We start from the raw sequence: 12,712 nt of genomic DNA on the forward strand, positions 1-12,712 counted from the left end.
TGTACAGTCAGAAGTGACAACTGGGACGGAAACCCGGCCGCACAGGGGGTCCCAGCGTGGCAGGTGCATGCGGAGGGGGCCACAGAGGCCGCCGACAGGCCTGGCCTCGTTCACAGCCACCCTTACCTGAGCTACAGGGCGAACTTGCAAAGTCCCTGGTTAAACTAATCCCGCATCCTTCTGCAGGCTAAGGCGCACGCTGGGATGAGGACGGGGACGACAGGAGGCAGGATCTAGCAAGATGAGGAGTCAGTCACCTTTCCTCCATCGCTCAGACCTTGCAATCAGGAAAAGAAAGACAAGACCGTCAGGTCTAACAGTTCCCTGTTTTATTGCAATACATCAAATTCTGGTTAATATTGATACCAACATAAAATATTGGTGAGGAGTCTTGTTACATTTTTGACTATCCCACCTTAAATATTTCTGTGCAAAAGAATCCACACCATTGTCTGGTAGCAGAGAATTGCTTATAAACCTCCTCCTATAAGACATTGAGGGTGTAAAACCAAACAAAAGTCAATAAAGAGGAGAGGCCAAAGCATCTTTTTCCCTTCCATACACACATTTGTCAGCATTATATTCTAAACAAAAAAATGATTACACCTAGGCCATGCAAAACTGTACAATAATATTACAATGAGAAAAAACCCTAAAAATTTATAAAATAAATGATATTACACTATCAAATAACAAGGCAGGTCATTTTGTTTTCATGAAATTTCCAGGTTTGTTGTTCAGCGGCCCTCATAAGTGACGTGGCTCCTGTGTGTGGCGATTGTCCTCCCTGGGAAGGAGGGCGGGGCCGGCCTGCGCCAAGGGGTGGACGGCGCCCGTGCAAGCCAGCCCTCCTCTCCAGCAGGACTCTGCAGAGGATCTCACTTGAGTGATCATTAAAGTCCTAACAAGGAAAGAGGCCTGACAGGGTCGGTGGAATGTCCTGCAGCTCACCTGTACGAACTTGGGCCGGGCAGGGAGCCAGGGACGCAGGGCCCCGTGGACCCGGGCAGCGGCCAGGTCCGACCACTGCCGAGAGTGTCGCTCCGGCCAAAGCCGGGATGGGGAGCTTTCGGGGTCCTGCTCAGCCGGGAGGCCACAGAGCTCGTGACCACCACTACGGGCTGACACGTGGCCCTACTGGGCTGCTTGGGATGTCTGCCTGCGCCCCCTCCGGCTCTTCTAGGCAGATACCGGAGAGTCGGTTTAAATGCAACCTGTCTTCCACAGAAATAGATGTGGCCACTAAGTAACAAAATGACATGACTCTAACCATATGGAAGGCAGAGAGGCCGAGAGCCAGACAGGAATGACAGGCTGTTGCTGTCAACAGAACAGGGATTTCAGATTTGTCCCAGAAGCCTGGGGACAAGAAGCATGGGGGCCTGTGCATCTCCCGCTCCGAGCCTTCAAACTGTGCTCCCGGAAACGGGCCTGCCTGGCTGAAGGGGGAGCATGTGCCCGGAACTACAAACGTGAAATCTACTAATCGTTTGACAAGGAGGAAGGCTTTTGTTTTTGGCAAAAGGAAAGAGATCTGTATATGCTGGATGATTTTTCTATACCCAAAGCACACGAGATTAAATTAGAATTCCAGGATAGACAACAAATTGGCTGGACATAGCACCAAAATACCAACACATACAGACTATTCCAGAAATGCCCCACTGATCTGTCCTTCCTACTGTGAAATGTGTTCCTGCTGCCATATGCATTTTTCAAAGGTCTTGCAAGAGAACAAAGGAGGGCTTCAGGCAGCAGTCCTTCCTCCTGAGCCCTCTGAATGGTCCCTCTGTTTCCCTGGATCCCATCCTGTCTTTTCAGATCCTTCTTCTCAGAAGCTTCTGAGGGTAATTGCTTCATATCTGCGTGTGGGGTAAGCCCTAAGCCCTGAAGGATCATTATCTCAGGAAGACCCGCCCCCCTAAACTATCACCTGTGGCAGTGTTTCCCCATTCCCAACAGGACAGCTGTTGGAACTTGTCCTGCTCAGAACTGACCTACACGGCCTCAGATTGCCGAGGGAAGACGCGGAAGTGCCAGGGTGCAGGTCCCCGGGTCACCACTGCCTCCAGGGTCTCTCTCCTCTGCCCTGTGGTGACTCCCTGAACTGCTGTCCAGACCGCAGGGAGGGTGACACTTTGACCCTAAAAGCATCCTTTACAAAATAAGCACCTACAGGCCACACCAATTCACGTAGTTGTCGAAGCTACAAACTAATGCCGTAGTGCGGAGTCCTGTGACCCCTGGCCCGGGGGAGGGAAGTGAGAGCCAAGGGAGGGTCGGGAGGGTGGGAGGCAGCCACTGGCTGGGGGCCTCCGTCCTTGCTGGGAAGTGCTGAGTTCCCAGGGCAACTGGGTCCCAGGGCAGGAACCACTCATGGCCTGGTCCTTGACACAGGGATGTCCAGGGGTATTTCACATGACACGTCTTTCCCCGCAGCAAAAGATTTAGAGAGGAGAACTGTGTGGTGGCTCGTGCCCCTGTGTGCAGCAAATCGTCAGCAGCTGGCCTCCACTGGGCCTCTGTTCCCTCACCGAGCATCGGGCATGTCTCAGAGCAGCGGCAGCCTGGACCGGGTCCCAGCTCCGCAGAGGACTATGTGCCACGGGGGTCACGGTGCTCGGGAACTGCGGTTTAAAAAGAGGAGGAAATCTCGCTGCCGGTTCTAGGAAAAATTTAGATAAAAAGTAAGAGAGCCAGATTCTCTTCACTTCCATGAGATACTTTTATTTCTTTCTCTGCTCATGTGCTTAACTGATGAACTACTCGGGAAGATCCGAAGCCCCTGGGGCTGTGCATTCGCCTCCTGGGTGGTTGGAACAGCAGCAGCTCCACCAGGGGCCCGGACCGTAGTGCCAGGGCCAGGGCCACGGCTGCACCTGCCATGGCCCCACCTGCCCGGCTCTAGGAGCAGTTCTGTTCTCCCCCAGGGGTGGGAAAGCATATTTGGTTAAGGCTGTTCAAGTTCTTGCATGTCAGGTTTTCTATTATTTGGTAATTAGACTCTCAGGCTTCCCCCAAGGAGTCCAGCCAGGGACCGGAGGGTGGGGGGGGGGAGCGGGCTTAGCCCGGGGGAAAGCACTTCCAGGAACCTGGGTAAGGACCCTCGGAGGCCGTGCCATCCCTTGCGTGCTTTCAGTAGAAGGACTTAGGAGGTGACAAGACTGCATTTCTACATTCTTCTGCAGAAGATACCAAAATACAATAAAAACCGAGGAGTGTGGTTTGAATTCTACTGCTAGTGAAAGACGTGGAAGTGTTTTTTGCTGCCACTGAGGCAGCTTCCAGGGTTAAGTCTTCAGTGCAGGCCACAGCCCAGAGAAGCCAGACGGGCTTTCAGAATGTCTTCCTGAAGCCCCCGGGGGACTGTGGCCCGACCACAGGGAACTGTCTTGTCTCCCTCTCCGGCTACCAATGTCTACGAATGTCTACGAACATCAGCGTGAGGCCTTCCTACCCTTGAAATCACTTAGCTGGAAAACAGACAAGAAACAACACATTTCTTTAAATTAAATGATCTCTCTCTTATATAGGAATCCATCTTTGTTGAATACAAGATGCTTTTTACTATGTACATTCAGTATTTAACCTCTACATTTGTGTACTTAAACTCTGTATTGTAGTAAAATATGCACTGTTGTAGTGGATAAGGATTTACTGGCAACGATCAGGTCGACTGGCTGTGGGCGCAGGGGGGGAAGAGGGGGCAGGCGGCTGGGTGCATGGCCCGGGGGCAGTGGGGACGACGGGACGACGGGACGACTCTGCAGTGGGAACAGATCTGCCGGGCCTCCGTCTACTTGAGCTACCTTTGGGGAGGGGACACGATGATGGGAAGCAACTCTAAGTGTAGGAAATGGAATCAATAGTCCTCGAAGCTGCTCAGTGAGTCTGCCTTTAGGGCTGTTGCTGTTAAGTGGAGGGAGCATGGTGGGGGCAGAGGGGGTGTGGGGGGAGGGCAGCACAGAGTGGGGCAGGGGCTGCAAGAACTATGTCACTGTCCCGAGCCCCCACTCTGCTCCTGCAGCAGGCCCTGGGCCTTCTGGGCAGGGGTAGGGGACTGACGTGGAGACAGGGCAGCAGAGGGGGCTGAGAGGGAGGAGCCGGAGCCGGTCAGGGTCACGGGTCCCAGGTCCCACGGTCGGTGCTCTCCAGGGACAGGCTCTTGGTCTTCCGAGGTGACACTGGGCTGGGCGGGCTGCTGAGGTTGGAGCTGTTGGAAGCTGTGGAGTGCCTCGGAGAATCCGAGTCCTGTAGGCCCGAGAAGACAGTAGTGAGAAGCAAAGGACTGGCATGGGCTCAGTGCTGCCCCCCACAGGTGACCTGCAGGCACCTAGAGCAAATAACTGAGTGACTGGTCCAGGGTCAGTAATGAGGTCCCTTTTCTGAGCCCAATAAAGGGCATGGAATATGACAAGCGTTCACAGCCCTTCCTGCAGGCCTTTGGAAATGTGGGTCACTTTCACACAAAAGCTATTAGAACATCTCTGCAAAACTGCAGTGTGTAGCCTGGGTGACTGGCCACATCAGGCCTCCCCAAACCTGCCCTCACTACAGCTGAGGCCATTCTTAAGGTGGTGGCATCCCTGCGGTGAGTGTGTGAATCTGTTTAACACACGACTTCTCCAGAACAGACACAGTTGCTGCCCACACCCCACTCACCTCTCCGTCATAGTCCCTGGCTGGGGCGTCACTTCCCTGGTCCATGCCTCCGGAAGACAAGGAGCCCTCTGATGGGGAGGGCATGGGTTGCCACTTAGCATTATAGCTTCCTCCGGAGAATTCTCTCTTTAATGCACTGCCATTCTGTGCAGATGACCCTACGGGACAGCACTGAGGTCAGACCTCACACAGGTGGACAAGAGAACACCCTGTGCAAGTGTGTTGACCTGGGAGGGCGGTGGTGGTGAGCCGGTAACCCATGGGGGGCCAGCCGGTGAGGGGCAGCCTTCTTGAGGTCTGTTAAGTGCTGGAGCACCCAGCACCTTACTGCTAAAGGATTTGCATACAGAGTGAGGAACCCGAGAGCATCTCTATCCTGCATCCATCCCGCAGGCCCAGAAGCCTGGGCTACAAAAGGTGAGCTTCCTGAAAATCACACTCTGGTTCAGTGTCAGAGTGGGGGCACCTAAAGGAGGGACCAGCACCATTTGGAGGGAGGAGGATGGAGACAAAACCCTCGGAAATACTGGGGAATTGTTCCTACTTGTTCAAAGCTCTTGGTATTCCTTATTGTTTTAAAAAATATTTTATGTATTTATTCATGAGAGACATAGAGAGAGGCAGAGACACAGGCAGAGGGAGGAGCAGGCTTCCTGCGGGGAGCCCGATGTGGGACTCGATCCCAGCATCCTGGTATCACACCCTCAGCCAAAGGTGACACTCAACCACTGAGCCACCCGGGTGTCCCATTCCTTCTTCTTTAGTATTTTTCCTAAAAAACATTTTAATCTTGCTGAGCTTCCATATTAAAACCACTTGGACTGAAAAGACTGCTGACTTGTCCATATAAGATACAGATTATGACTGTTTCCACTTGCTGCTGGTTGAAAAATAAATCTCCCCCCCCCCCCAGAAAAAATCCCAATCTAGTGGTTTTACATTAAGAATTCTGTAAGAGCATCAAAGACGACTGTGTTAGGCACCTCATGACGATGAAGACACAAAGTCTTCATCAGCCTGGGAATGTGCTCTAGGCCCCCCACATGTCCAGAGTCACCCCTGTCCCGTGTTGGGGAGCTTACAGATGCCCCAGCCTGGACCTGTCACTGACCCACAGCAGCAGAACCTCAGGCTTCCTTGTTGGAACCTCTTGGGAGGATTCGGGGGGGGGGCCCTCCTCCTGCACCCTGGAACCTGCCCCCCCAGCACCCCATTTGCTGCAGGGGTCACTCACTAGCCACTCACTGATCTTCATGGTCGCCATGAGGGTGCTCGTTGCTCCTTGGAGGTGGCTCTTCTGGGCCCCTGGGTCACCACCTTCCCAAAGGCTAACTCATTCCAATTCCCTGTTGCTTCAGGGCCACGGAAACTATCCAGTACGTTGTTTTTATAAAAGTTTGTTATTCTGAAGAGAACATCTGAAGCACCAGAGGCTTCTGTGGCTGTGCTTATTAACCATGTGACTTCAAGTACCTTCTTTACCTGGGTCTCTGTTTCTACCTGTAGATAATGCCTAATTTCTGCTTTATGGGATTTCTATGGGAACAGCTTAGCCCCGGGTACATGGAAAACCCCAGAAGCAGAAGGCACACCGTGGGGCCTGCACCCCAGGGGCAGAAAGTGCATAGTGGGGCCCACACTCCCAAGAGTGCAAGGTGCACTTTCGCGGGGGGGTCTCTCCAGGCTGCACCTTCTTCTTAACCGTCTCCTTGCCTTCATTCGAGTGCCATTTATAGAACACAAGAAATTCATGCCACCTCCGTGATGTACACTTTTTTTAAGAACGAACTTTGGCAATGTTCCTTTCAAAGAAAAGTCACAGTGGACCACTCCAATCTTAACACATTAAAGCAAGGCTGCTGTGACAGGCCAGCAGTGCAGCTGAGACTATGTCCTTGGGCACAGCCTCCTCTAAGGAGCACTGGCTGATGGCTCTGGGGCTTGGGCAGCAAGGTCTCTAACTCTGCATGACCTCAGGAGAGGTGAGGCTCCCTTGTGAGTCGGCGGCTGACAGGAGTGGGTCTTCCTCTTCGGGGAGACTGGGACGGACCGGGACGGAGCCACTTTGCATCGTGAAGCCATCCTGATTCTGGCTCTGAAAGATCTGTGCTTTTGGTTGTGGAGACTGACAACAGGGTTCTCTATTACTTCTTGTGTCTCTCACAGCTGGCTGTCCTTCTGGAACCTTCTGGAAACTTCTCACATGACCTGGACTCTTCTGAAAGCCAGGAGGTGGCACCTGACACAGAAGAAGCCCCTTGGAATTCCTGGGAGGGCCTTCTCCCTAAGGATCTCAAGGACAGCACCCCTGATGGGTTCCTGAGAGGTGGCGGCCCCGGGCCCTTCACAGCCTTCCATTACAGGGCCCATCTTTACCTGATGTTCAGTAAAACCAAAGCCCTGAAGACGGAAAGTGTTTTCATAAGCTTGATGTGAACTCATGCGGTGGCAAACCTAATCTGAGCTAACTGGAGGCTGACTAGAGAGCTTATCTATTTACAGCTCATGAATTTGGCTGTATAAATACTGATCTGTTTGTGGGTGTTGTCCAGATCTTGCTGGGAATGTAACATATTATACAGCAGATTCCTTTTGTGCGTGCGTGTGTGTGTGTATACATATATATATTTGGAGCAGGGATTATACACAACTGTTAATGCTGTAATACTCTCTTTGCATCTCAAATCTTGAAAACTTAATTATAATGTAAATCCACTATTTATGTAGCCAGCATTAATAAAAAGAAAATAAAATGGTTATTACTTTTCCAACTGGCTAGATTTTTCACTGTCAGGGCCCTGCACCCAGGGCAGCGATGCTCTAAGGAGGCAATGACAAAGGGTCAGAAGTTGACGCTGAAAGCCCCATGCATGGGAGCCTCCCCTCTGGGGGCTTACACCTGCCGGTAGTCTGAGGACTCTACAGCGCACCACAGAGGGGTGGGGTCTCCCCAGAGAAGAGCTTATAAAAATGTTGCCATTTCCATCTACCTGCCTCTCTGTCTACCTGCTCTGGGGGAAGCAACCACCATGGCACAAGGACATTCAGGGACCATAGAGACAGGCCTACATAGTAAGGAACACAGTCCCCAACCACAGCTGCACGAGAGGCTGGCTGGCTCTCGCTCCAGCCACAGCCATGGGGACCCTGACATGAGTCAGCCAGCTCAGCCGCTCCCAGATCCCTGACCCTTAGAAACGGACAGAGATGATCAAGGATCATTGTTTTTCTTTTTTCTTTTCTTTTCTTTTCTTTTCTTTTCTTTTCTTTTCTTTTCTTTCTTTTTTTTTTTGAGAAGGAGAGAGAGAATCCCAAGCAGGTTCCATCCCATCACCCTGACAACATGACCTGAACTGAAACCAAGAGTCAGCTGCTCAACTGACTGAGCCACCCAGGCACCCCCGATCATTGTTTCGATCTAAGTTTCAGGGTACCACTTTCTGCACGAGAAGTAACTACTATACTAGCCCCCATCTCTGTATCGCCAGGGCGTGGAAGCAACAGGCAGCACAGAGCAGGGTTGACTCCAACGTCTGCTGCAGACACAACAAACTGGATCCACAGCAGGAGACTGCCTCTCAGATATCTACTGTTCAAGGACGGGAGGCAACAGATACGATTTCTGACTGAGAAGTTGTATTCAGATATGATTACTGACGATTTCTGAATGTGAGCTCGTGCCCCCAGAGACCAGCTGTGGGCACGGTGAGAGGTCTTGTTAAGGTTATGCTTGACACAATTGGAATGCACTTCTGGTGGCACCTTGCACGTACAACCTCCAACCTCTAGGCCGATGTCAAGCTACTTTTGCAAAACGGACAGAAAAGCAGCCCTTGGCTACAAACAGTCTTCCCTGAGTCAGAAGCAGTGCCGATTGTCTAACAATTTAGCTCGCTGTTTGTGATCCAGGAACTCCTAAAGATCTCAGCGGACTCGAGACATTTCATTGTCATGATCAAATACTGCCTCTCTGCACTCCTCTTATTCTGAGGCTGGCAGCTGCTAGCATCCCTGAACCTTTCCTGGGACAAACAGTACCTTTTGACACCCCCCACGCCCTGGCTTCTGAAGTTGCTCTGACTATAGGGGGACAAGCCCAGTGTGGAGCAGAGTTTTCTCTCCGTGGCCCCTGAGCGCAGGGCTTTGTGTGAAGTAGAAGACCAGTGGTGCCGAGGTTCGGGGTGGAAGGAGAGAAGCTGCCAATAAAGACAGCAAGCGAGCCACCTGAAAGCAGGTGCTCGATTGCATATGACAGTGCCCCAGTGCCCCAGCAGAAGACTTGCTGTCTCCTGGATGGTCACTGGATGAATGACGAGTGCCATCCTGCTCATGTGTCCCCGGTCTCCTTCCTCATGTCCTGCCAGCCATTCCAGACCCTGGCACCCACTGTTCCCACAGGAAACTGAGGGTCACCTGTTACTCTTCCATCTCCTTCACCTCCCACAACTAATGCCCTGCCAAGCCTCACTGTTTTCACCCTTGAGTGGCTCCCTGTCGCCTTCCCTTCTCCTCCACCGCTGTCCCCCAGGCCCTGTCACTCCTGCTGGCCACTCTGAGCCCTACAAGGAGGCACACTTTCACTCTTGCCCTGTATCCAGTCTCCATTTGGCAGTTGGAGAGGTTTTTTAAAAATGTGAATTGGATAAAGGTCCTTCCATGCTTAAATTTTTCAGAGGCTTCCTGTTGTATTTCTAATAAAAATGTCTCTGCTTGCTCTGCAAGTCTCTGTTTGATCTGACTGTTGCCTATACCACTTGTGCTTTATGTCTGGGGTCACTCCCTGACTACTACACCAGATAGCCACACTGGCCACCTCTGAATCAATCAAAAGTGACTAAAACATGGCATCAACCCTAGGGTAGGCCCGTGACCTTCCTAATGAATCTCAGTGTGAATCACCCCTAATAGCCCCCTGCTTGTTACTCTGTCATGGTGCCCTGTTGATTTCCTTTGGGGCATCTATCATCACAGACTGAGGTGTTAAGCATCTGTCTCCAGGATGGACTGGGAACTCGAAAAGGACCCCACGATCACTTGCTAAACACAGTGCACCCATGCTTCCTGGCCTCCTACCCAGCAGGCCACCAGAGCATGCATGCATGGACGAGGCCAGAGCAGGGGCACCCAGGGCAGCACTCACTTGCCGAAAGGCCGCTGCTGGCGCTCATGGAGCGGCCGGGCTCAGGGCGGGATTTAGTGATGGATGGAATACTGACTGAGCCGCTGAACACGGTCCGGCTTTCCTGAGGCCGAGGGTTCTAAAAACAAAACACAGAGGAAAACTCTTCAGCCAGAGAGAGAGAGTGATTTTCAGCAGAGATGTCTATTTTTCACTTGCATTTTAGCAAAGAAATGATACAGAACAGAGTGATACAGAACAAGGAAGAGACTATATAATCCCTTCTGCCCCCAGAAGTACTGAACCCGAATGGAAGCAAACCTCACCCCAGTCAAGGATAAGTGCTCATCCTTGTATGGATTGAGATGGTTATTGGCAAATAAGAATACTCTTTGTTGTGAGAACAGTGAGTAAAAGTTACATGGTTAGAAGTGACAGCGAAGCTCAGAATTACACGGACATTTGCAGATAATGAGACAAAGCATTTACTACATACTACGAGATTTTTATTAGGATGACTCCATTAGCTGAAGAGAATGAGCCCACTTGGAGCAAAGTCAATTTAGAGTCTATTTTTCTCCAGCCAGCAGATGTTTTACAGTATGATACAGAATGTGCTGTGTGAGCAGCACTGTGGCACATCTGGCACAACCACAACCGGGGTGAAGCAATCTCACCAGGCAACTCTGGTTTGGGAAGTTTTCTATCACATTATGGAATGGTTTTGGGGCTCCAGGTAGAAAAGTGGGCCACTGGGTACCTTGGAAGTCATACACAGTGAGAGAGGAGGCTACTAGTAAGAGCTATCTGAAGTTGACTGAGAACCCAAACCTGTGAGACCAGAAAGAGGGTTGGCTGACTCCTGAGAGAAGGTTGTGTCAAAACAACCAACGTCAGGCCAAGGTTGGCAATCAGGGAAACACGCACTAATACTGCGTGAAGAACTCCAGATCCTACATTCTGAGCAGCCACGCCAGCTGAGTTAGTGGGCTGGTGGGCCGCAGAGCCAACCACTGCCATTTTGGTCCACATATCGAATCTGCAAAGTCCACTTAATTCTTAGTGTGTTATTTGTTCAAAGCAAATGCTTTCCCCTTTTTTTTCTCTAAGAAAATAAAATGATCAAAACTGAAACAGCACCAGCATTTTAACATTCAGGCGTAGGGAAGCAACCCTCTAAGACATGGTGACAGGCAAACAGTGCAGCAAAGGAAAGATCAAAAGAGATGGGAAGATCAGTTTCAACCTTCCAGTTCTTATTGTTTCTGCTGTAAACCATAAGATACCTGGGGGGGGGGGGGTGTCCTTTCCTATAGAACAAACCTAGCCTAGAATAAATGGCCTAAATGAAGCCTGTAAAAATATACCAGCTGTGCAATAATCAAAGACTACACACAGAAGAAATATTTTGTGAGAAAAAACCCACAATGGAACAGTTTACCATTCATTCAGCTGGAGTTTGACGTCAGTCTAAAGTGACAGGAAACCAGCTTTGCTGGGCTTTTTTGGGCGCAAATACATTTCAGATCAGGGGAAAACTTTGACGGCAGTGTTTTTACTTGCAGAGGACTGACTTACAGGACATCTCTGTCCTCTTTCATTGGAAAAATTCTTGACCGATTAATTTAGACAATAGTCCTCTGGAACGCACTCCCTGCAATGTTACCAGGCAAACTTAGGCTTGTTTTTATCATCGTTCATCTTATTTTGTTAAATAAGATGTTTAAATGACATTATGGTTTAATGTCAATGACTTTTCAAACATAATTTAGGGTAATTTCATAATGCAAACAAAAACACAAAAATAAACTTCATACCCTATGGTTAGTTTTCTATGCAAATAAAAAATTGGTGCTACTGTTTTGCTAGTAAGTCAGGGGCGCTGTGGGACATGGGTATACATGACGGAATCTGAGTGTCTTGTTTGTAAAGTGAACTTGAGAAAATGTTCCTGAGGACTTAGCTAAGCGTGTATTTCTTGAGGGAAGCATGGGTAATCTGCTTCAATGGCCACCAGCTCTCCAGCCATGGCAAGGCCACTGGATTCCAGGATGTCAGGCCAAATTGCAGGGGCTGAGAGGAGAGAACAAAGTCCTTCCCAATGCAGCCACTCTGTGTTTGTTTTCTCTCTGATTTAGTTGTCATATCTCGGATCCTGGCTGAAATTAAAGGTATAGCAGCACCTCGACTAGTGAGATTATCTTTTTTTAAAAAACTTTCCTGTTACTCATTAATACTATTATAATTTTTACCTGGGAGATTTTTAAGCTTTTCAAAAAGGGGTTTATTGTGGAAAGAAGGCCTGTGGCTAGGCCCTATCACAGACCTCAATGCCACTAAATGAAAAAATTTTCTCTGAGTTGAACTGGTTCTAGTCTAATGAGCTATAAAAAATTAAGATATTCTGGGAGACCTCTTTTGTTTGTTTAAACAAAATAAAGGCCCATGCAGGGGCTATTTTTAACGATGGTATCTGTAAAGGGAAAATTGTGATGGGGAAATCATCTATTAAACATAAAAAACTCTCCAATACTGTTTAAAAACTAAAAGTGAGGGATCCCTGGGTGGCGCAGCGGTTTGGCGCCTGCCTTTGGCCCAGGGCGCGATCCTGGAGACCCGGGATCGAATCCCACGTCGGGCTCCCTGCATGGAGCCTGCGTCTCCCTCTGCCTGTGTCTCTGCTTCTCTCTCCTCTCTGTGTATTCTCATGAATAAATAAATAAAATAAAAAAAAAAAACAAAAAACTAAAAGTGAAATCCTCCCCAGTCTTCATGCTTTTCCTCAAAAGAAGAAACGAGCTAGAGCTTGAAGAGTAGGAGGAGGATACAGAGGTTTGGCAAAAGAGAAACAGGCCAAAGGAAAGAGTCAGTCACAAAATGCACCACCCTCAGCAGTGTTACTTATCAAGCCAGGTATAGGAGGTCCGCACA

The 12,712-nt window shown here is 49.9% G+C and overlaps 1 protein-coding gene across 50 annotated transcripts in view; it reads right to left on the reverse strand.

Moving 5' to 3' along the window:
• Nucleotides 1–307: 307 nt before the first annotated feature.
• The window catches only part of CDC42BPA (CDC42 binding protein kinase alpha), a 320,030-nt gene continuing 307,625 nt past the window's right edge, over nucleotides 308–12,712 (reverse strand). For all 50 annotated transcript variants that reach the window (XR_011996311.1, XR_011996312.1, XR_011996310.1 and 47 more), the window contains 3 exons: nucleotides 9,803–9,920; nucleotides 4,663–4,820; nucleotides 308–4,251 (listed from right to left, as the gene is read on the reverse strand). Coding sequence is in view for 44 of the 50 variants with exons in the window: in XM_072732749.1 (XP_072588850.1) it covers nucleotides 4,120–4,251; nucleotides 4,663–4,820; nucleotides 9,803–9,920 (408 nt within the window). In the remaining 6 variants the exon portion in view is untranslated. The remainder of the gene's footprint in view (nucleotides 4,252–4,662; nucleotides 4,821–9,802; nucleotides 9,921–12,712) is intronic.

The sequence above is a fragment of the Vulpes vulpes genome, chromosome 13 (assembly GCF_048418805.1).
Source record: "Vulpes vulpes isolate BD-2025 chromosome 13, VulVul3, whole genome shotgun sequence".
Classification (NCBI taxonomy): Eukaryota; Metazoa; Chordata; class Mammalia; order Carnivora; family Canidae; genus Vulpes; species Vulpes vulpes.